At 39.8% G+C, this 15,866-nt stretch overlaps 1 protein-coding gene across 1 annotated transcript in view; it reads right to left on the bottom strand.

Moving 5' to 3' along the window:
• Positions 1-15,866, bottom strand: part of ETFA (electron transfer flavoprotein subunit alpha) — a 99,593-nt gene that overhangs the window by 12,874 nt on the left and 70,853 nt on the right. Inside the window, exon 10 of the mRNA XM_003275417.4 lies at positions 2,385-2,450. Within this exon, the coding sequence (XP_003275465.1) occupies positions 2,385-2,450 (66 nt within the window). The remainder of the gene's footprint in view (positions 1-2,384; positions 2,451-15,866) is intronic.

Genomic DNA, 15,866 nt, shown 5'->3' on the forward strand with positions numbered 1-15,866 from the left:
ATGCAACTCTCAGATTTAAACCATTCTAATATCCCATTTTAGAACTAAAGACTGTCTCCTATGCAGATAATGGGGCTATGACAACACAGGACGACACAGACAACAGGATGAGACAGTGACAACAAGGGCTATGTCTTTTTCATTTAAGCATTCCCAGCTTCTAGTACAAGGAATGGTCTTAATAAACATCTGTTGACTAGATGGAGATACAAAGTCTTGGCTGACCCCCAACACCAGTCTCCTTACTTCAACTGTTCCCTATTTGCTCTGACATACACTACCTAGTGTCTCTCCCACAATCCAGCCCTGTTGGCATGGGGTGAGAATTTTCATTGGTATCTTCTTGACAGGCAGAATCTTTTATTTTTAGAGAAGCAGAATTCTAGCTATGTCTGAACTGGTCTGGCTAAAAATATACTTTAAGGCTGCTGGTGTTGGAGTTTCTTTCATTTATTATTTTTTTTTAATGCAGCAATCACATTTTCCCCATTGGCACTGCTGTTTTCATAGCTCAGTAAAGAAACCTACCATCCAACTGTAAAATCTGACTGGTTTTGGGCCAGTTCATTTAGAAGCTACAAAGAGGTAGTGCATGCATTTCAAGTTAGAAGAAGTTAAGCCTGTTAAAAGCTTTATTATCTTTTATATCAAGCTTCCATCTGAATGGATAAATGCAGGAATGTCAGAGGCATCTCTGACTTCATGAAAGATAAGTTCATAATTCAAACTATACATTATTATGCATGAATTAATGTGTCATATTCTGAAATATATGTTCAGAATCATTACACAGGACTTTCAGAGTAGTCCAAGTAGCAAGTTAAAATCAAGTGTTTCCTGGCCGGGCACGGTGGCTTACGCCTGTAATCCCAGCACTTTGGGAGGCTGAAGCGGGTGGATCACGAGGTCAGGAGATCAAGACCATCCTGGCTAACACAGTGAAACCTCATCTCTACTAAAAATACAAAAAAGTTAGCCGGGGCCGGGCGCGGTGGCTCATGCTTGTAATCCCAGCACTTTGGGAGGCCGAGGCGGGCGGATCACGAGGTCAGGAGATCGAGACCACGGTGAAACCCCGTCTCTACTAAAAATACAAAAAATTAGCCGGGCGTGGTAGCAGGCGCCGGTAGTCCCAGCTACTCGGAGAGGCTGAGGCAGGAGAATGGCGTGAACCCGGAAGGCGGAGCTTGCAGTGAGCCAAGATTGCGCCACTGCACTCCAGCCTGGGTGACAGAGCGAGACTCCGTCTCAAAAAAAAAAAAAAAAAAAAAAAAAAAAAAAAAATTAGCCAGGTGTGGTGGCGGGCGCCTGTAGTCCCAGCTACTCGGGAGGCTGAGGCAGGAGAATGGCGTGAACCCGGGAGGCGGAGCTAGCAGTGAGCCGAGATCAGGCCACTGCACTCCAGCCTGGGTGAAATCAGCCTGGGCGACAGAGTGAGACTCTTGACTCAAAAAAATAAATAAACAAATAAAAATTAAGTGTTTCCTTCCTCTACTTATTGCACCTTTTTTTTTTTTTTTTTTTGAGACGTAGTCTCGCTCTGTTACTCAGGCTGGAGTGCAGTGACGCAATCTCGGCTCACTGCAAGCTCCGCCTCCCGGGTTCACGCCATTCTCTTGCCTCAGCCTCCCGAGTAGCTGGGACTACAGGCACCCGCCACCATGCCCGGCTAATTTTTTTTGTATTTTTAGTAGAGACGGGGTTTCACCGTGTTAGCCAGAATGGTCTCGATCTCCTGACCTCACGAACCGCTGGCCTCGGCCTCCCAAAGTGCTGGGATTACAGGCGTGAGCCACCGTGCCCGGCCCCATACTTACTGCACTTTTGATAATTACTGAGATACTGAGCTATTAAGATGGCCTGATGCTCCAACCCAAAATGTGTTGGTTATACTTTGATAACAACCCAAGAAGTGGGGCCCTGCTGATATATGAGATTGTGAGGGTTAGAGGACCAAAGTGAAGCAGACAGAGAGAGAATCAGGGATCAAAACCTCAAAAATAAGTTACACGTTCAGAAATCATCAGATTGTTTAAGCCTGATATTTTCTATCCACAGATTGTTATAGCTGAAGGGCAACTTAGTGATCATCATTCAATACCCACATTTAGTAGACAAAGAAACTGAGTTTGCAGACAGCACTCATCATGCATTAAGTTAGCAGTGGAGCTATAACTCAGGTTCAGGCCTCTTTCCATGACACAGCACTGCCTCTGTGACCAATAATTTTTAAGGCAGTGAACGGTAGCTTTTATTTCTTTCAGTCCTCAGATCTACATTAGTGTGAATGGCTTGACTACATGCACTGTAACTACATGGAAACATACAAGGTAAGCCAAATCCTAAAATGTGGAAACATTTTAACATCACTGATATACAATTACCTTGCTGTCTTTCATCCCAGCTAAATGTTGGATGGCTCCAGATATTCCAACAGCAATATAAAGTTCCTGAAATAAAAGAGGTCACATTATTAATATGTATTTATATTAATATAATACTTTCCAAACTGTTTGCTATTAGCAGTTTAAGTCTTAGGCAAAAGATATGTTAAATAAAATAGGGGCAAAATGTATTGCTTAAATTATGCTTTCCTTTTTCTCTGATCTCCTTAACCTACAGTTCTCTTTTTCCTATGAATTCCTACAGCAGTGGTGGTATAATAAATATGTAGATAATGAGGATTACTGAACATTTACTATGTGCCAGACACAGTGTTAAGCATTTTACATCAAGTGTCTCAATCTCACAATTACCTGTGAGGTAGCATTTTTCATCTGTGGCACTCACTTGAAAATCACTGCACAACCCATACATGCTGTACATACCCATTAAAAATTAACAACATACACACATTGTATATTAACATATAAACACATATACTCAAATATATTAAAATAAATTTTGACTTAGTTGTTTGGCTTAGTTGTTCGCCTTATCACAAAAGGATATTTGTTAAAATGGTAATTAGGATATGTTTACTAAACTTTGTATTTAGAAAAACCAGAAATACAAATCACTATCAAGAGATTTTAAACACACACACACACACACACACACACACACACACACACACACACGTTCTCTCAATAAAACATAACAAACTTCTCAAAGGTATGGGCTGAACCTTTGTGTTTCCAGAGCCTAACAAAAGGCCTCCATACCATAGTTTTTTGGTAAATGTTGATGATATTTGTACCTCTTCCTGCCCCTCTGCCCTCAATAATTACAAAGGGAATGATGACTGACACTGTTCTGTCTCCTTATCTAAAATTTTTACAGTGCCTTTGTTTGAAAATAAAAACACACTTCCATTATGAAAAACTTTAAGCACTTTAATAAGTGCTTAATTAGAAGAGCTTACCTGCTTCATTCTGTTTACCAGGTATAATTAAAGCTTCAATTGAAAACCTTGTCCCACACAAAAACTGAACAAACAAGTCCTGGCCTGGGTAGGAGGTATAACTACCATGTAACCAGACTGACACTAAGGTTTTGTGACAACTGACAGTAAAGTCTCTCCTCGATATGAATAATATGTGGAAGGCACTGAAGGTGGTTCTGTTATACTTACTTTTATTACAGGGCAGATACTTCAAAAGCCAATGACAGTGTCAAGGTGGTCCCACCTTGTTTTCTGCACTGCTTACGATCTCATTTAACAATTGCTCAATCCAAAATAAGAGAGCATTTCAACGAGGATGTGGAAATAATGTTATTACCTCCTAATGTTATGATTTTTCATAGCACCTAATTGTATATGGCCACATACAAGTCAATTCACCTCTCAGGGCCTCACTTTTTCCAATTGTAAACAGAAGAGGTACAGCTCCAGCACTGGTGCTTGTAAAGAAAGCTCCCCAGGATACTTTGATGTATAGCCAGAGCTGGAGAACCATACAATCGGTGATCCCTCAGCTCTTTGGCAGCCTGAATCTTACAACTGTCCAGCCCCCTGCAGTACTCCCTGATCTTTACAAGCATAAAGTGTCCAACTGCTCCTAGAGCAGCACCATGTAACCTGGAAAAGGAAACAATCTAGTCCCCAAAGTGAGTTAATCATCTAAAAATGAGATGAGCTTGTTTTTTTGAATCAACTTGTTCTATAGTTACCAAAAGCCTGAAGACAAGAACAATTTGGCGTAATAAGACTGTGTCTTAGGGTGGGGAGGAATGCTGCAGAAAGTATGGATGAAGATAAAAAGCAATTGCATGCTCTGTGATTCTACCTTGAATGTATCCAGTGTGTTAATTGTGACCCTACATAGTCGGACAATGCAATAAGGCCCTGTCATCATACTGTCTCTCAGACATGGACACTTGCATTAAGTAGTAAACTTCTTCCACTACTTTCTATTTAAGATTTAGAAGTAATTCAATAGGGTTTTTTTTTTTTTTTTTTTTTTTTTAAGATAGAGTCTCACTCTGTCACCCAGGCTGGAGTGCAATGGCACAGTCTTGGCTCACTGCAACCTCCACCTCCCAGGTTCAAGCGATTCAACCGCCTCAGCCTCCCAAGCATCTGGAACTACAGGTGTATGCCACCCCACCCAGCTAATTTTTGTATTTTTAGTAGAGACGGGGTTTCACTATGTTGGCCAGGCTGGTCTCGAACTCCTGACCTTGTGATCCACCCACCTTGGCCTCCCAAAGTGCTGGGATTACCAGCATAAGCCACGGCGCCCAGCCTTCAATAGGTAATTTTAAGGTCACCTCAGTTTATTCTGACTAGCATTTCATTCATAAAGGGACATTTGTTAAACTGTTAATCAAAATATACTAACATTCATATTCAGAAAAACCTGGCAAACAAATTCTAACATAAAGATTTTTAAAGCAAGCTATTTAGCTAGACACTACTCTTTTAGGTATATTCTCAGAGCAAGCATTGGAAAAGACCAGTAGTCCTGTAAATGAGTCTTTCTGTCATACATGTCTACAGCAAATTCAAGTCTTAAAAGCTCCATGTGCATTATAAAATGCTAATAAAAATGTTGATTCACTCTAGCAGTAAACATAAATATAATATAAATGAAAATTACTTAAAACCCTCTGTGTCCCCAAAAATGAATTCCATTGACTTTAGCCATAAGTGTCACTAAGGAAATAAGAGATTCTGGGCCAAAACAAACTGAAGGCAGGTGCTCCAGGGCCATTTCTACCTTTCTGATGACAATAAATGGTCCAAATGGATCTACATGACCAACAGGACTTTATTTTACTGTCTTGCAAACATGGTCCTCTGAATAAATATAAAAGCACTTAAACAATAACCCAGAACAAGTCTAGGGATTTTGGCTGCTGCTCTGAGGCTCTGATAGCTCTCTCAGGCAGGAAGAGAGGCTTTTTTCCTCCTTTTTAAAAAACATGTACAGGCAATTAAATTAATATCTTAGTCTAATTCCTCATGGTTCAGAAAGCATTTTTGTATTTCAAGAATAATAATAATTAGTATATACAAAACCCTCTACAGATGCTAATTTATGGGGCACTTCAGATGCTGCTTCACAACATAACAAGACAATCCCTTCCCTGAGGCACTTTCCTTCTAAATCAGATAGTAAGATAATTTGGAGAGAAAGTGAGAGATGTTGCCAGGGAGTACAGCAATTAAGGGTTATACAAGGCGTGGAGGGGGATGGTGGGGATTAAAGGAACGAACAGAAACAGAAAGAAGGAAGGATAGTCCTAGAGATAGGCCTTGTGGCTTTAGAATCTAGAAGAGTGAGAATTTAGAAGAGAATGGATCAACCCAGGTGGCTGATAGCAGTCTGGGTTGATCACTCTGTGATGCCAAGAATAGGGGCTGTGCAGAGAAGTAAAGCCACAGGATGGGAAGGGACCAGAGCTTATTCTGAAATATAGGGAAGGGATAGCACTTAACCTTAACACAAACAAGGACTGGCAGAAAAAAGCACAAATACCTCTTCCTTTGCCAAAACCTATAGACTCATTCAAAGAACTCAGAGGCTGAGGTCTAAACCAGTTACAGTGGGCTGAGATAGAAAGGGCAGCAGGACTGAGAAACTGCTGCATCTGATACGGTTTAACAGGTTTACCGTATCACTGTGGTTAAGAACCTAGGCTCTGTAGCCTCATTGCCTCCATTCAAATCCCACCTCTGCCATCTGAGAGCTGCATGACCATGGGCCATTCATGTGACCTCTCTATGCCTCAGATTGCTCATCCAAAACACTGGAATTATAAGAACTCCTGCTTTATAGGGTTACTGTTGAGGCTCGTCCTTAGCATAGTATCAGATTTCCCAGGACACACTGATGTGTCACTCATGGGTTGAGGTTTATTCAAATATTGATCTTCTCAGCCCACTAGGTGGCCAGGTGGGCTCCTGAGGTAGCCTCAGGACTACCATGTACAGCTGAGCAGGATGCACACTGAATAACTCTGAAGGAAGGCACCACTCATAACAGTCACTATAGCCCTGCATTTTTATTACAATAACTTTCCAACAGATGGCAGTAAAGTAACTTGAGACACCAGTACTTTATAATTTGTACAAGAGTTGTGTGGACTAGAAGTACTGGGTGGCCAGAATCCCCTGTGGTACAAATATTATAACTAAGCGTACCATAATAGGACAGAGTTGAGCAGCACTGGGTAACTCATTTTACTGTTGTTGATATTCTTACTGTATCTTACAGGTAATATAAAGATGACTAATTCTCTGTGTCCTGTCCTCAAGAAGCTCACAGTCTAACAATTACAGGTTATGGCAAGGTCACAAAAATCTGTAATCCAATAAAGGAAAATGGAAAAGAGGTGTGACAGAGCTACAGTCTCTCATCAGCCCCTCACTTTCCTACCTGCCACTGAGAAGTGGAAAAGCCATTAGGAGCAGAAAACAGATTAGGGGACAGTATCTTTACCTTCTGCCAAACAGGGGCCCACTTTTGCCATCTATCCCCATCTGTTCCTGCTCCCTTAGCCCTTTAGACAAAACAAGCTTTTAAAGCAGGTTTTAATGGTCCTGGCTTAATGATAAAACCGCATGTCCGAGAATTAGAGGGATGATTGGAATGAAATCTTCAGACTTTTACAGAAATCTAACCAACCTGTGGATTCAACATGGCTAGTGTTCTCTGGTGGATGATTAGGTTTTTGGCTGCTTTCTTCAGAAAGTAAGTATATACTAACATCACTCCTGCTTTACCCAAAACACGTGCCCAAACCTGGAATTCTAAGGTGTATTATCTGAGCTCTGCTTTTCCAGAATTTCATGTAGAAGCTAAGGGGAAAACTGTCCTCTGCTACATTGCATTTTCGCTCATCACTGTTAAGCCCCAAACAGAGTTATTTGATATATCTATACTTATATATCTTGTAAGCCACATATTTAATGTTAAATTTTCTAGTGGCCACATTAAAGTAAAAATAAACAGGTAAAATTAATTTTAATAATGTAATCTCAGGTCAGACTAACTATATTTCAAGTACCCAATAATCACATGTGGCTTAGTGGTTATCCTACTGGGCAGCACAAATCCAAAATAATCATAGAACAAACTAAAGAGCCTTCTTGTAAACTCCACTAGGGAACCATGGACCATGGTCTGACAACAGATCTAAAGACAGAATGGCATTGTCTTATGTGTCTGTGTTGCTTCTGTTGGCTCAGAACAAGACCATTTACAGGTTCTTTTATGCTCAATGGGAACGTGAACCAAAAAGGAAAGTCAGCAGTGTGGCAGAGCTGAAGACTAGCATTAGAGGCAGCAACATTAAACAAGAGTAGCCAATATAGAGAGTCACAAATAGATGACAAAAATCTATCAAATTTCAGGTGGTGTGGCCCATTATAGGAAAACCAAAAGCAGATGAAAACTACTGGTTTAACATGATGAGTTTATACTCTGAAAATGCAACTGTCTATCAAATTTTGTTCTCCAGTAACTTATATTTAGTCCTTAAAACTCTAGATTGACCTGAAAAATATTTCCTCAAAAACTCACAGTTCTAAAAAAGATTTTAAAAGTATCTAAAATATGTGAGTCAAAAAAATTAAAATGGAAATTTAAAAATACATGGAACAAAACACCAAAAAAGGAAGGGTATATCAGAACATGTGGGATGCAGCTAGAGTGGTATTTAGAAAGACTGATTGATTGATTTTGAGACAGAGTCTCACTCTGCTGCCCAGGCTGGAGTGCAGTGGCATGATCTTGGTTCGCTGCAACCTCTACCTCCTGGGTTCAAGTGATTTTCATGCCTCAGCCTCACGAGTAGCTGGGATTACAGGAACGTGCCAACTCCCCCGGCTAATTTTTGTATTCTTAGTAGAGATGGGGTTTTGCCATGTTGGCCAGGCTGGTCTCGAATTCCTGACCTCAGGTGATCCACCCGCCTCAGCCTCCCAAAGTGCTGGGATTACAGGCATGAGTCACCATGCCTGGCCGACACTTAGAAAGATTTATAACCTGAAATGCATATTAGAAAACAAGGATGATGGAAAATTAGTAAGCTCAGATTCTCAACTCAAGAAAGTTGAAAATGAGAAGGTAAAATAAACCACTACATTATTCAATCGTTACAGTTAAATAAATAAGAGCTGGGTTCAGATCCTGACTCTCCCACTTACCAATCTGCATTCTTGAGCAAGTTATTCAATCTCTCAAAGGCTCAACTGCTGTTATGTGTAAAATGGAGACAAATACCTGCAGCTAATAGGATTGTTGTGATGATGAAAATAAGATGCACATAAAGTACTCAAAATATTTCTATAATGCTATTGTTTCTAAAATGATCGCCAAATCTCTAAACTAGAAGGCATTTTTAATGTTATAGTTCCAGACAGCCAACTGTCAAAAATTTCACTTTAAAATGGTAACTATTACTATCTATATATCTATAGTCAAGAAAGTTGTTACTAACTTGATACAATTCTTCCAGGGGAGTGTACTGGGAAAAATTTTCTTTGATAGCTCCTGGTTTCTTCTTTGCATTTAGTACTGACCATAAAGTTAGAATTTCTGCCCAGCTTCCTAGCCAGTGCTTGCCTAGGAAGTTGGGATGATTTCTTTACAGATTTCTAACACAATCTTTGTGCAAGGATACATATCCCAGATGCAGGTACTAAGACATATCAAGTTGATCATATTAAAAATATAATACATATGAAGTTGAAATTATGTGAGTTTATGATATAAACTCATGAATTCACGTTTTTCTGGATTTGGAAGAGTATTCTTCCTGCAGCAACTTCAGATCTGCTTTACTTTAAACAAAGTAGAATGGAGAGATTTAAATGTTTACTTTTTGTTTATATGAAATATGAATATGAGTAGGGTGGTTAAATCTGGAGCATTCAAAGCAGAAATACCATGCCAATATTGTTTCCTCTCTTAAAAAATCAGGTTTTAAACTTTTCTGCCAAAAGTGTTCCTTTCTAGATAGAGGTAGAGAAGGAACATTAAAAATTATTTAAATAAATAAAAATTTAAACACATCATGTAAGTGGTTCTATCTAGAGTTCAGAGATCCAATGTTATGTGCTCAAAAAAACAATACCCCTAAGGCTGCCTCAACCAGGACAAGAGTTTTACAGAATGGCAAATGCTTTCTCAACCTTCTTTTCTCAATAGACTACACAGCCATAACCTTAAACAGCAACTGTTATAGCTAAAACATAATATACATATACATAACAAATGCCAGGTTAGGAGTTAAATGAATTTATCATAGCAAATAATGAATGTGTCTTTGAGAAGTAGATTAACCAAACTATATTTTCTAATTATTGGAGCCTCCTGTGCATTAATAGTGCTATATTTCATCCTGTTGCTCATTTAAGAGGCCAAACTATTTCCTTTGTTTGCCAAATCCTGTTTAAGTCTCTTCTCTTTTTGGAAGAGGCCTCAAAACTGAAAGCACAACTATCTGTGGCTCTTTTCTCAAACAGCTCTCTGCCTGTATTATGAAATTCTCAGGTGGGATTCTGGCTAAACTGAGTTTCACATGAAGGGAAGATTTTACCCATACTCTTGGTTTGAAACTGAAATTATATCCCATCCATCAGACAATGCCCCTGTACTAAGATTAGCTCCTGTTTTATTAGAATTCAAGACAACACACTAGTCATCACAGCTATATGTACTGTCTATGTTACGCCAGTAACTATGCTGTACTTTATAAACACGACCTCACTTAACTATGACAACAACTCTATAGGATAGAAATGATTCCTATTTTATAGAAGAGAAAGCAGAGGCTCAGGCAGGCTTGCTGAGTTGTCCAAAATTATACACACCTAGTAAAAGGCAGGTTCTCCCTCCCCAGCTTTACTGAAGTATATTTGACACATAAAAATTATATATAAGTATACAATGTGATGTTTTGATATAGGTAAACATTATTAAATAATTACCACAATCAGGCTAATTAACATATCTATCACATCACAGTTACTTTTTGTGGTGAGAACACTTAAGATTTACTCTCTTAGCAAATCTTAAGTATATAATCCACTCTTACTAACTAAAGTCACCATTCTGTACAATAGATCCCCAGAATTTATTCATCCAGCATAACTGAAATTTTGTATTCTTTGACCAACATCTCCCCATTTCCCCCACCTCCCAGCCCCTGGAAGCCACCGTTCTACTCTCAAAAGGCAGGCTTCTTAACCTAGGTTGATTCTAAATTCAGCACTTTTTCTATACCACATATGACTCAGTATTATTACTGTATTGGTAATATGCTTTAGCTGAAGTCACCAGTCTGTTAAAACTCCACAAAGTATATTTATCTTAGAGAAAGATCCCTAAAACAAGATGAAACCTGGTGAAGAGCCAACTGAAGTTTGTATATATTAAAAAAAAAAGTATTGTCAATTTTAGTTAACATTAGCTTTTACTTCATGTTACTAAAAGTATCAGTTTGTACATTAGCTCTGAGTCTCCTTATCATGAATAATGACAACTATACTGTTTAGATTTATTGCTCTATCAACCACTTGCACGTCAATTAGAAAGCCTCTAATGCACACCCACCACACACACGCACCAGCTGGAACCCCTTCAAGGAGACTGACTCACAAAAGAGGCAAGGCTCTGAAATTATTTTTGTTGTTGTTGTTGTTGATGTTTCTTTCTTTTAATTTATGTAACCTGCACTGAAAACTAACTAATACTTTTCAGCTAAAGATTTTGACCCGGCTTTCAGTGAAGTCAGTATCTGGTTCCAAATAACTTCTAAAGGGAAATGTCTAGAGGCAAAGCCAGAAAATGCATTTGGAAGAAAAGCAGGGGCCCTCATCTAGCCTCTGAAGATTTTTCACATGAATGGAGATTCCATGGCTCAGTAGATGGACTTGGTTCTTTTTAGTGACAGAATATGTAGTGAAAGATTCTTTGAAATCTTAAATTCAAATTCATTCTTAGATATAAGCTCCTCCATATTCTTTTAACCAGCCTACCTTTTCTCCCAGGATGTATAGGGAACTAAGCAAATGTCTTCTTCATATCTAGTCTAATATGTCCAAAGCAGGTGGGAGGTATATCACTAGCATACACTTCATTATGTATCTCACATTTTTTGTTCAAAATGTAAATTTAATTACCCAGTTGCTCAACTACAAAGCTAAAAGAATTTTTTTAAAACAAGGACATTAACTATATTGTGAAACGCGATTCAAAAATTTAAATGTAAACCAGAAAAAAAGTGAAATTCCGACCCTTGGCGTTTTAGTAATGTTTTTTAATTGCAGATTTCAATTATGCAAGATATACAGGACCTGAAACAAGTTTTTTTTTCTTAAGACACTAGTTTCACATTAAAATATAACTTCAGCTGTGCTCAGTGGCTCACGTCTATAATCCCAACCACTTGGGAAGCTGAGGCAGGAGGATTTCTTGAGTACAGAAATTTGAGGCTGCAGTGAACTATGGTCATGTTGCCATACTCCAGCTTGAGCAACAGAATAAGACCCCATCTCTAAAAATATTAATAATAATTAAATATAATTTTGATATTTAACTATTTTATAATTAAACGCTTTGCATTTACCTAATTTGCTTCTATACCAGTTCAGAGATTTTCCATTGTGGGAAAATATACTTTAAGTGTACCTGAAATTATGAAAAGCCAAGTATATTATTATATACTTACCTAAAACTATTCAGACAGTTAATTTACATTGAAATATTTGTGTATATGACATCAAAATACTTGAATATGTAATCAAGTCTATTACAAAGCTTTGCATTTTAGCAGGTCAAATAAAAACTTTATTTGAAGGCTGGGTGCAGTGGCTCATGCCTGTAATCCTAGCACTTTGGGAGGTTGAGGTGGGAGGATCGCTTGAGGCCAGGAGTTTGAGACCAGCCTAGGCAACACAGCAAGACCCCATCTCTACAAAAAATAAAAAGCAAATTAGCTGGGCGTGGTGGGACACATCTGTGATCCCAGCTACTTGGGAGGCTGAAGCAGGAGGATCACTTGAGCCCAGGAGGTTGAAGCTGCAGTGAGATGTGATGGCACCACTCCACTCCAGCTTGGATAATACAGTGAGACCCTGTCTCAAAAGAAGTTTATTTGGCGGGGCGCAGTGGCTCACGCCTGTAATCTCAGCACTTTGGGAGGCTGAGGCAGGCAGATCTCGAGGTCAGGAGATCCAGACCATCCTGGCCAACATGGTGAAACCCTGTCTCTACTAAAAAATACAAAAAATTAGCTGGGCATGGTGGTGGGCCCCTGTAGTCCCAGCTACTCTGGAGGCTGAGGCAGGAGAATGACATGAACCTGGGAGGCGGAGCTGGCAGTAAGGCAAGATAGTACCACTGCACTCTAGCCTGGGCGACAGAGTGAGACTCTGTCTCAAAAAAAAAAAAAAAAAGTTTATTTGACTATTTTTTTTTTTTTTTGAGATGGAGTCTCGCTCTGTTGCCCAAGCTGGAGTACAAAGGCACAATCTCGGCTCACTGCAACCTCCGCCTCCTGGGTTCAAGTGAGTCTCCTGCCTCAGCCTGCCAAGTAGCTGGAACTACAGGTGTGCGCCACCACACCCGGCTAATTTTTGTATTTTTAGTAGAGACAAGGTTTCACTATGTTGGTCAGGATGGTCTCGATCTCTTGACCTCGGGATCCCCCCACCTCGGCCTCCCAAAGTGCTGGGATCACAGGCGTGAGCCACTTCGCCTGGCCGAGTATCAAAATTTTTTATCAGCAAAGTTCTTTAATTGATCCAAGTCAAAACATGCTAAATTATACATTTCTAAGTAGAATTTTGGAGTTGTAAGGAACCTTTGAAATTATCTATGCAATCTCTTTATTTCATCAATGATAAAAATCAAGGCCCTGGGAAACACAGCTGCCACCCGAACCTAGGTCTCCTGACTTCCAAGTAGTAGTCTTTCCATTCACCAAACTGCCTCTTTTCCCAAATCACTAAGAGCTGGCCATTGCTTACACAGCCTTTCTTGACATTTAATCATAACTTCTATGTCAAGAAGCTTATGAGAGCTACAAAGCAACCAGAGGAAACCAATTTGAAGGCTCCTCAAAAAGTTACACATAGAACTACCATATGTCTCAGCAATTCCAATCCTAAGTATATATTCAAAAGAACTGACAACGGGGACTCAAACAGATACTTGTATGTGAATGTTCATAGCAGCATTATTCGCTATAGCTAAAAGGTGAAATAAAACAATCTAAGTGTCCACTGACAGATGGATAAGCAAAATGTTTACAGATGACTGGACCATAAAAAGGAATTAAGTTCTTTTTTTTTTTTTTTTTGAGACGGAGTCTCGCTCTGTCGCCCAGGCTGGAGTGCAGTGGTGCAATCTCGGCTCACTGCAAGCTCCGCCTCCTGGGTTCACGCCATTCTCCTGCCTCAGCCTCTCCGAGTAGCTGGGACTACAGGCGCCCGCCACCATGCCCGGCTAAATTTTTTGTATTTTTAGTAGAGACGGGGTTTCACCGTGGTCTCGATCTCCTGACCTCGTGATTCGCCCGCCTCGGCCTCCCAAAGTGCTGGGATTACAAGCGTGAGCCACTGTGCCCGGCCTAGGAATTAAGTTCTGAAACATGATACAATATGATGAAATGTGAAAATGTGCTAAATGAAAAAAGCCATCATAAAAGGACAAATATTATTTGATTCAACTTTATGAAATATCTAGAATAGGCAAATTCATAGAGACAGAAATAGATTAGCAATGACAAGGGGCCAAGGTAGAACGTAATAAGGAGTTATTGCTTAATGGGTATAGGATTTCTATTTGGGGTGATGGAACTTTCAGAAATAGAGTAGTGATGGTTGCACATTGTGAATGTGATTAAAGTCATTAAATTGTACACTTAAAAATCGTTAAAACAACTGGGTGTGGTGGTTCACACTTACAATCCCAGCACTTTGGGAGGACGAGGTGGGTGGATCACTTCAGGCCAGGAGTTCAAGACCAGCCTGGCAACATGGTGAAACACTGTTTCTATGAAAATTCAAAAATTAGTTAGGCTTGGTGGTGCATGCCTGTAGTCTCAGCTACTTGGGAGGCTGAGGCAGGAGAACTGCTTGAACCCGGGAGGCGGAGGTTGCAGTGAGCCAAGATGGCACCACTGCATTCCGGCCTGGGCAGTAGAGTGAGACTCCATGTCAAAAAAAAAAAAAAAAAAAAAAGAAAAAGAAAAAAAAAATTGTTAAAATGGCAAATTTTATATTTTACCACAATAAAAAAATTGCTAGAAACCTTGACAGAAACCGTCACAGAATTTCCCATGTTCAAAAAACTTCATTCTAGAATCTTGTGGTAATTATTAAAAATTATTAACATACATTAAAAATAATAATAAGGAAAACCAGGTACAGGATTTATAGAAATTCATTGTACTGTCTTCAAAATTTTTCTTTAAATTCAGGCCGGGCATGGTAGCTCACGCCAGTAATCCTAGCACTTTGGGAGGCCGAGACGGGCAGATCACAACGAGGTCAGGAGTTTGAGACCAGCCTGGCCAACGTGGCAAAACCCCGTCTCTACTAAAAATACAACAATTAGCCGGGCATGGTGGTGCACACCTGCAATCCCAGCTACTAGGTAGGCTAAGGCAGGGGAATCACTTGAACCCGGGAGGCAGAGGTTGCAGTGAGCCCAGATCACGCTGCTGCACTCAGGCCTGAGCGACAGAGCAAGACTCCGTCTCAAACAAAAACAAAGTTTTTTTCTTAAAATCCAAAACCGTTCTCAAAATTATTATTATTATTGTTATTAGTTTTTTTGAGACAGAGTTTCACTCTTGTTGCCCAGGCTGGAGTGCAATGGCGCAATCTCAGCTCACTGCAACCTCCGCCTCCCAGGTTCAAGCAATTCTCGTGCCTCAGCCTCCCACGTAGCTGGGATTACAGGCATGTGCCACCACTCCCAGCTAATTTTGTATTTTTAGGAGAAATGGGGTTTCTCCATGTTGGTCGGGCTGGTCTCGAACTGCCAACCTCGGGTGATTTGCCCGCCTCAGCCTCCGAAAGTGCTGGGATTACAGGCCTGAGCCACCGCACCCAGCCCTCAAAATGTTTATTTAAGAGAAAGCTATCTGAGTTGTGAAGTTCAGACCAAAGACTTATGAAAAACTCATTTAAGCACCTTCTAAAATTATAAGAATTGGAGTAGAGCTTGTAATATGGAAAACAGTAATGCCAGTTAAAAATAAATTTACTATGCAACCTAAGATCCTCTAAAATAATCTCACTTTAAGGAAGTGGAGTGTACCCTCCTGCCCCAAATACTATTTCCCAAATTTCCTTTCAGACTAAGTTTGGTTAATATTAATATATAGTTAAACGATGTTATTAAACTCTTCTTCTCTATACCTTAATGCTTGTATCTTTGGCCTTGAGGTGAACACAGTACTGA

This window comes from Nomascus leucogenys, chromosome 6 (genome assembly GCF_006542625.1).
Source record: "Nomascus leucogenys isolate Asia chromosome 6, Asia_NLE_v1, whole genome shotgun sequence".
Taxonomy (NCBI): Eukaryota; Metazoa; Chordata; class Mammalia; order Primates; family Hylobatidae; genus Nomascus; species Nomascus leucogenys.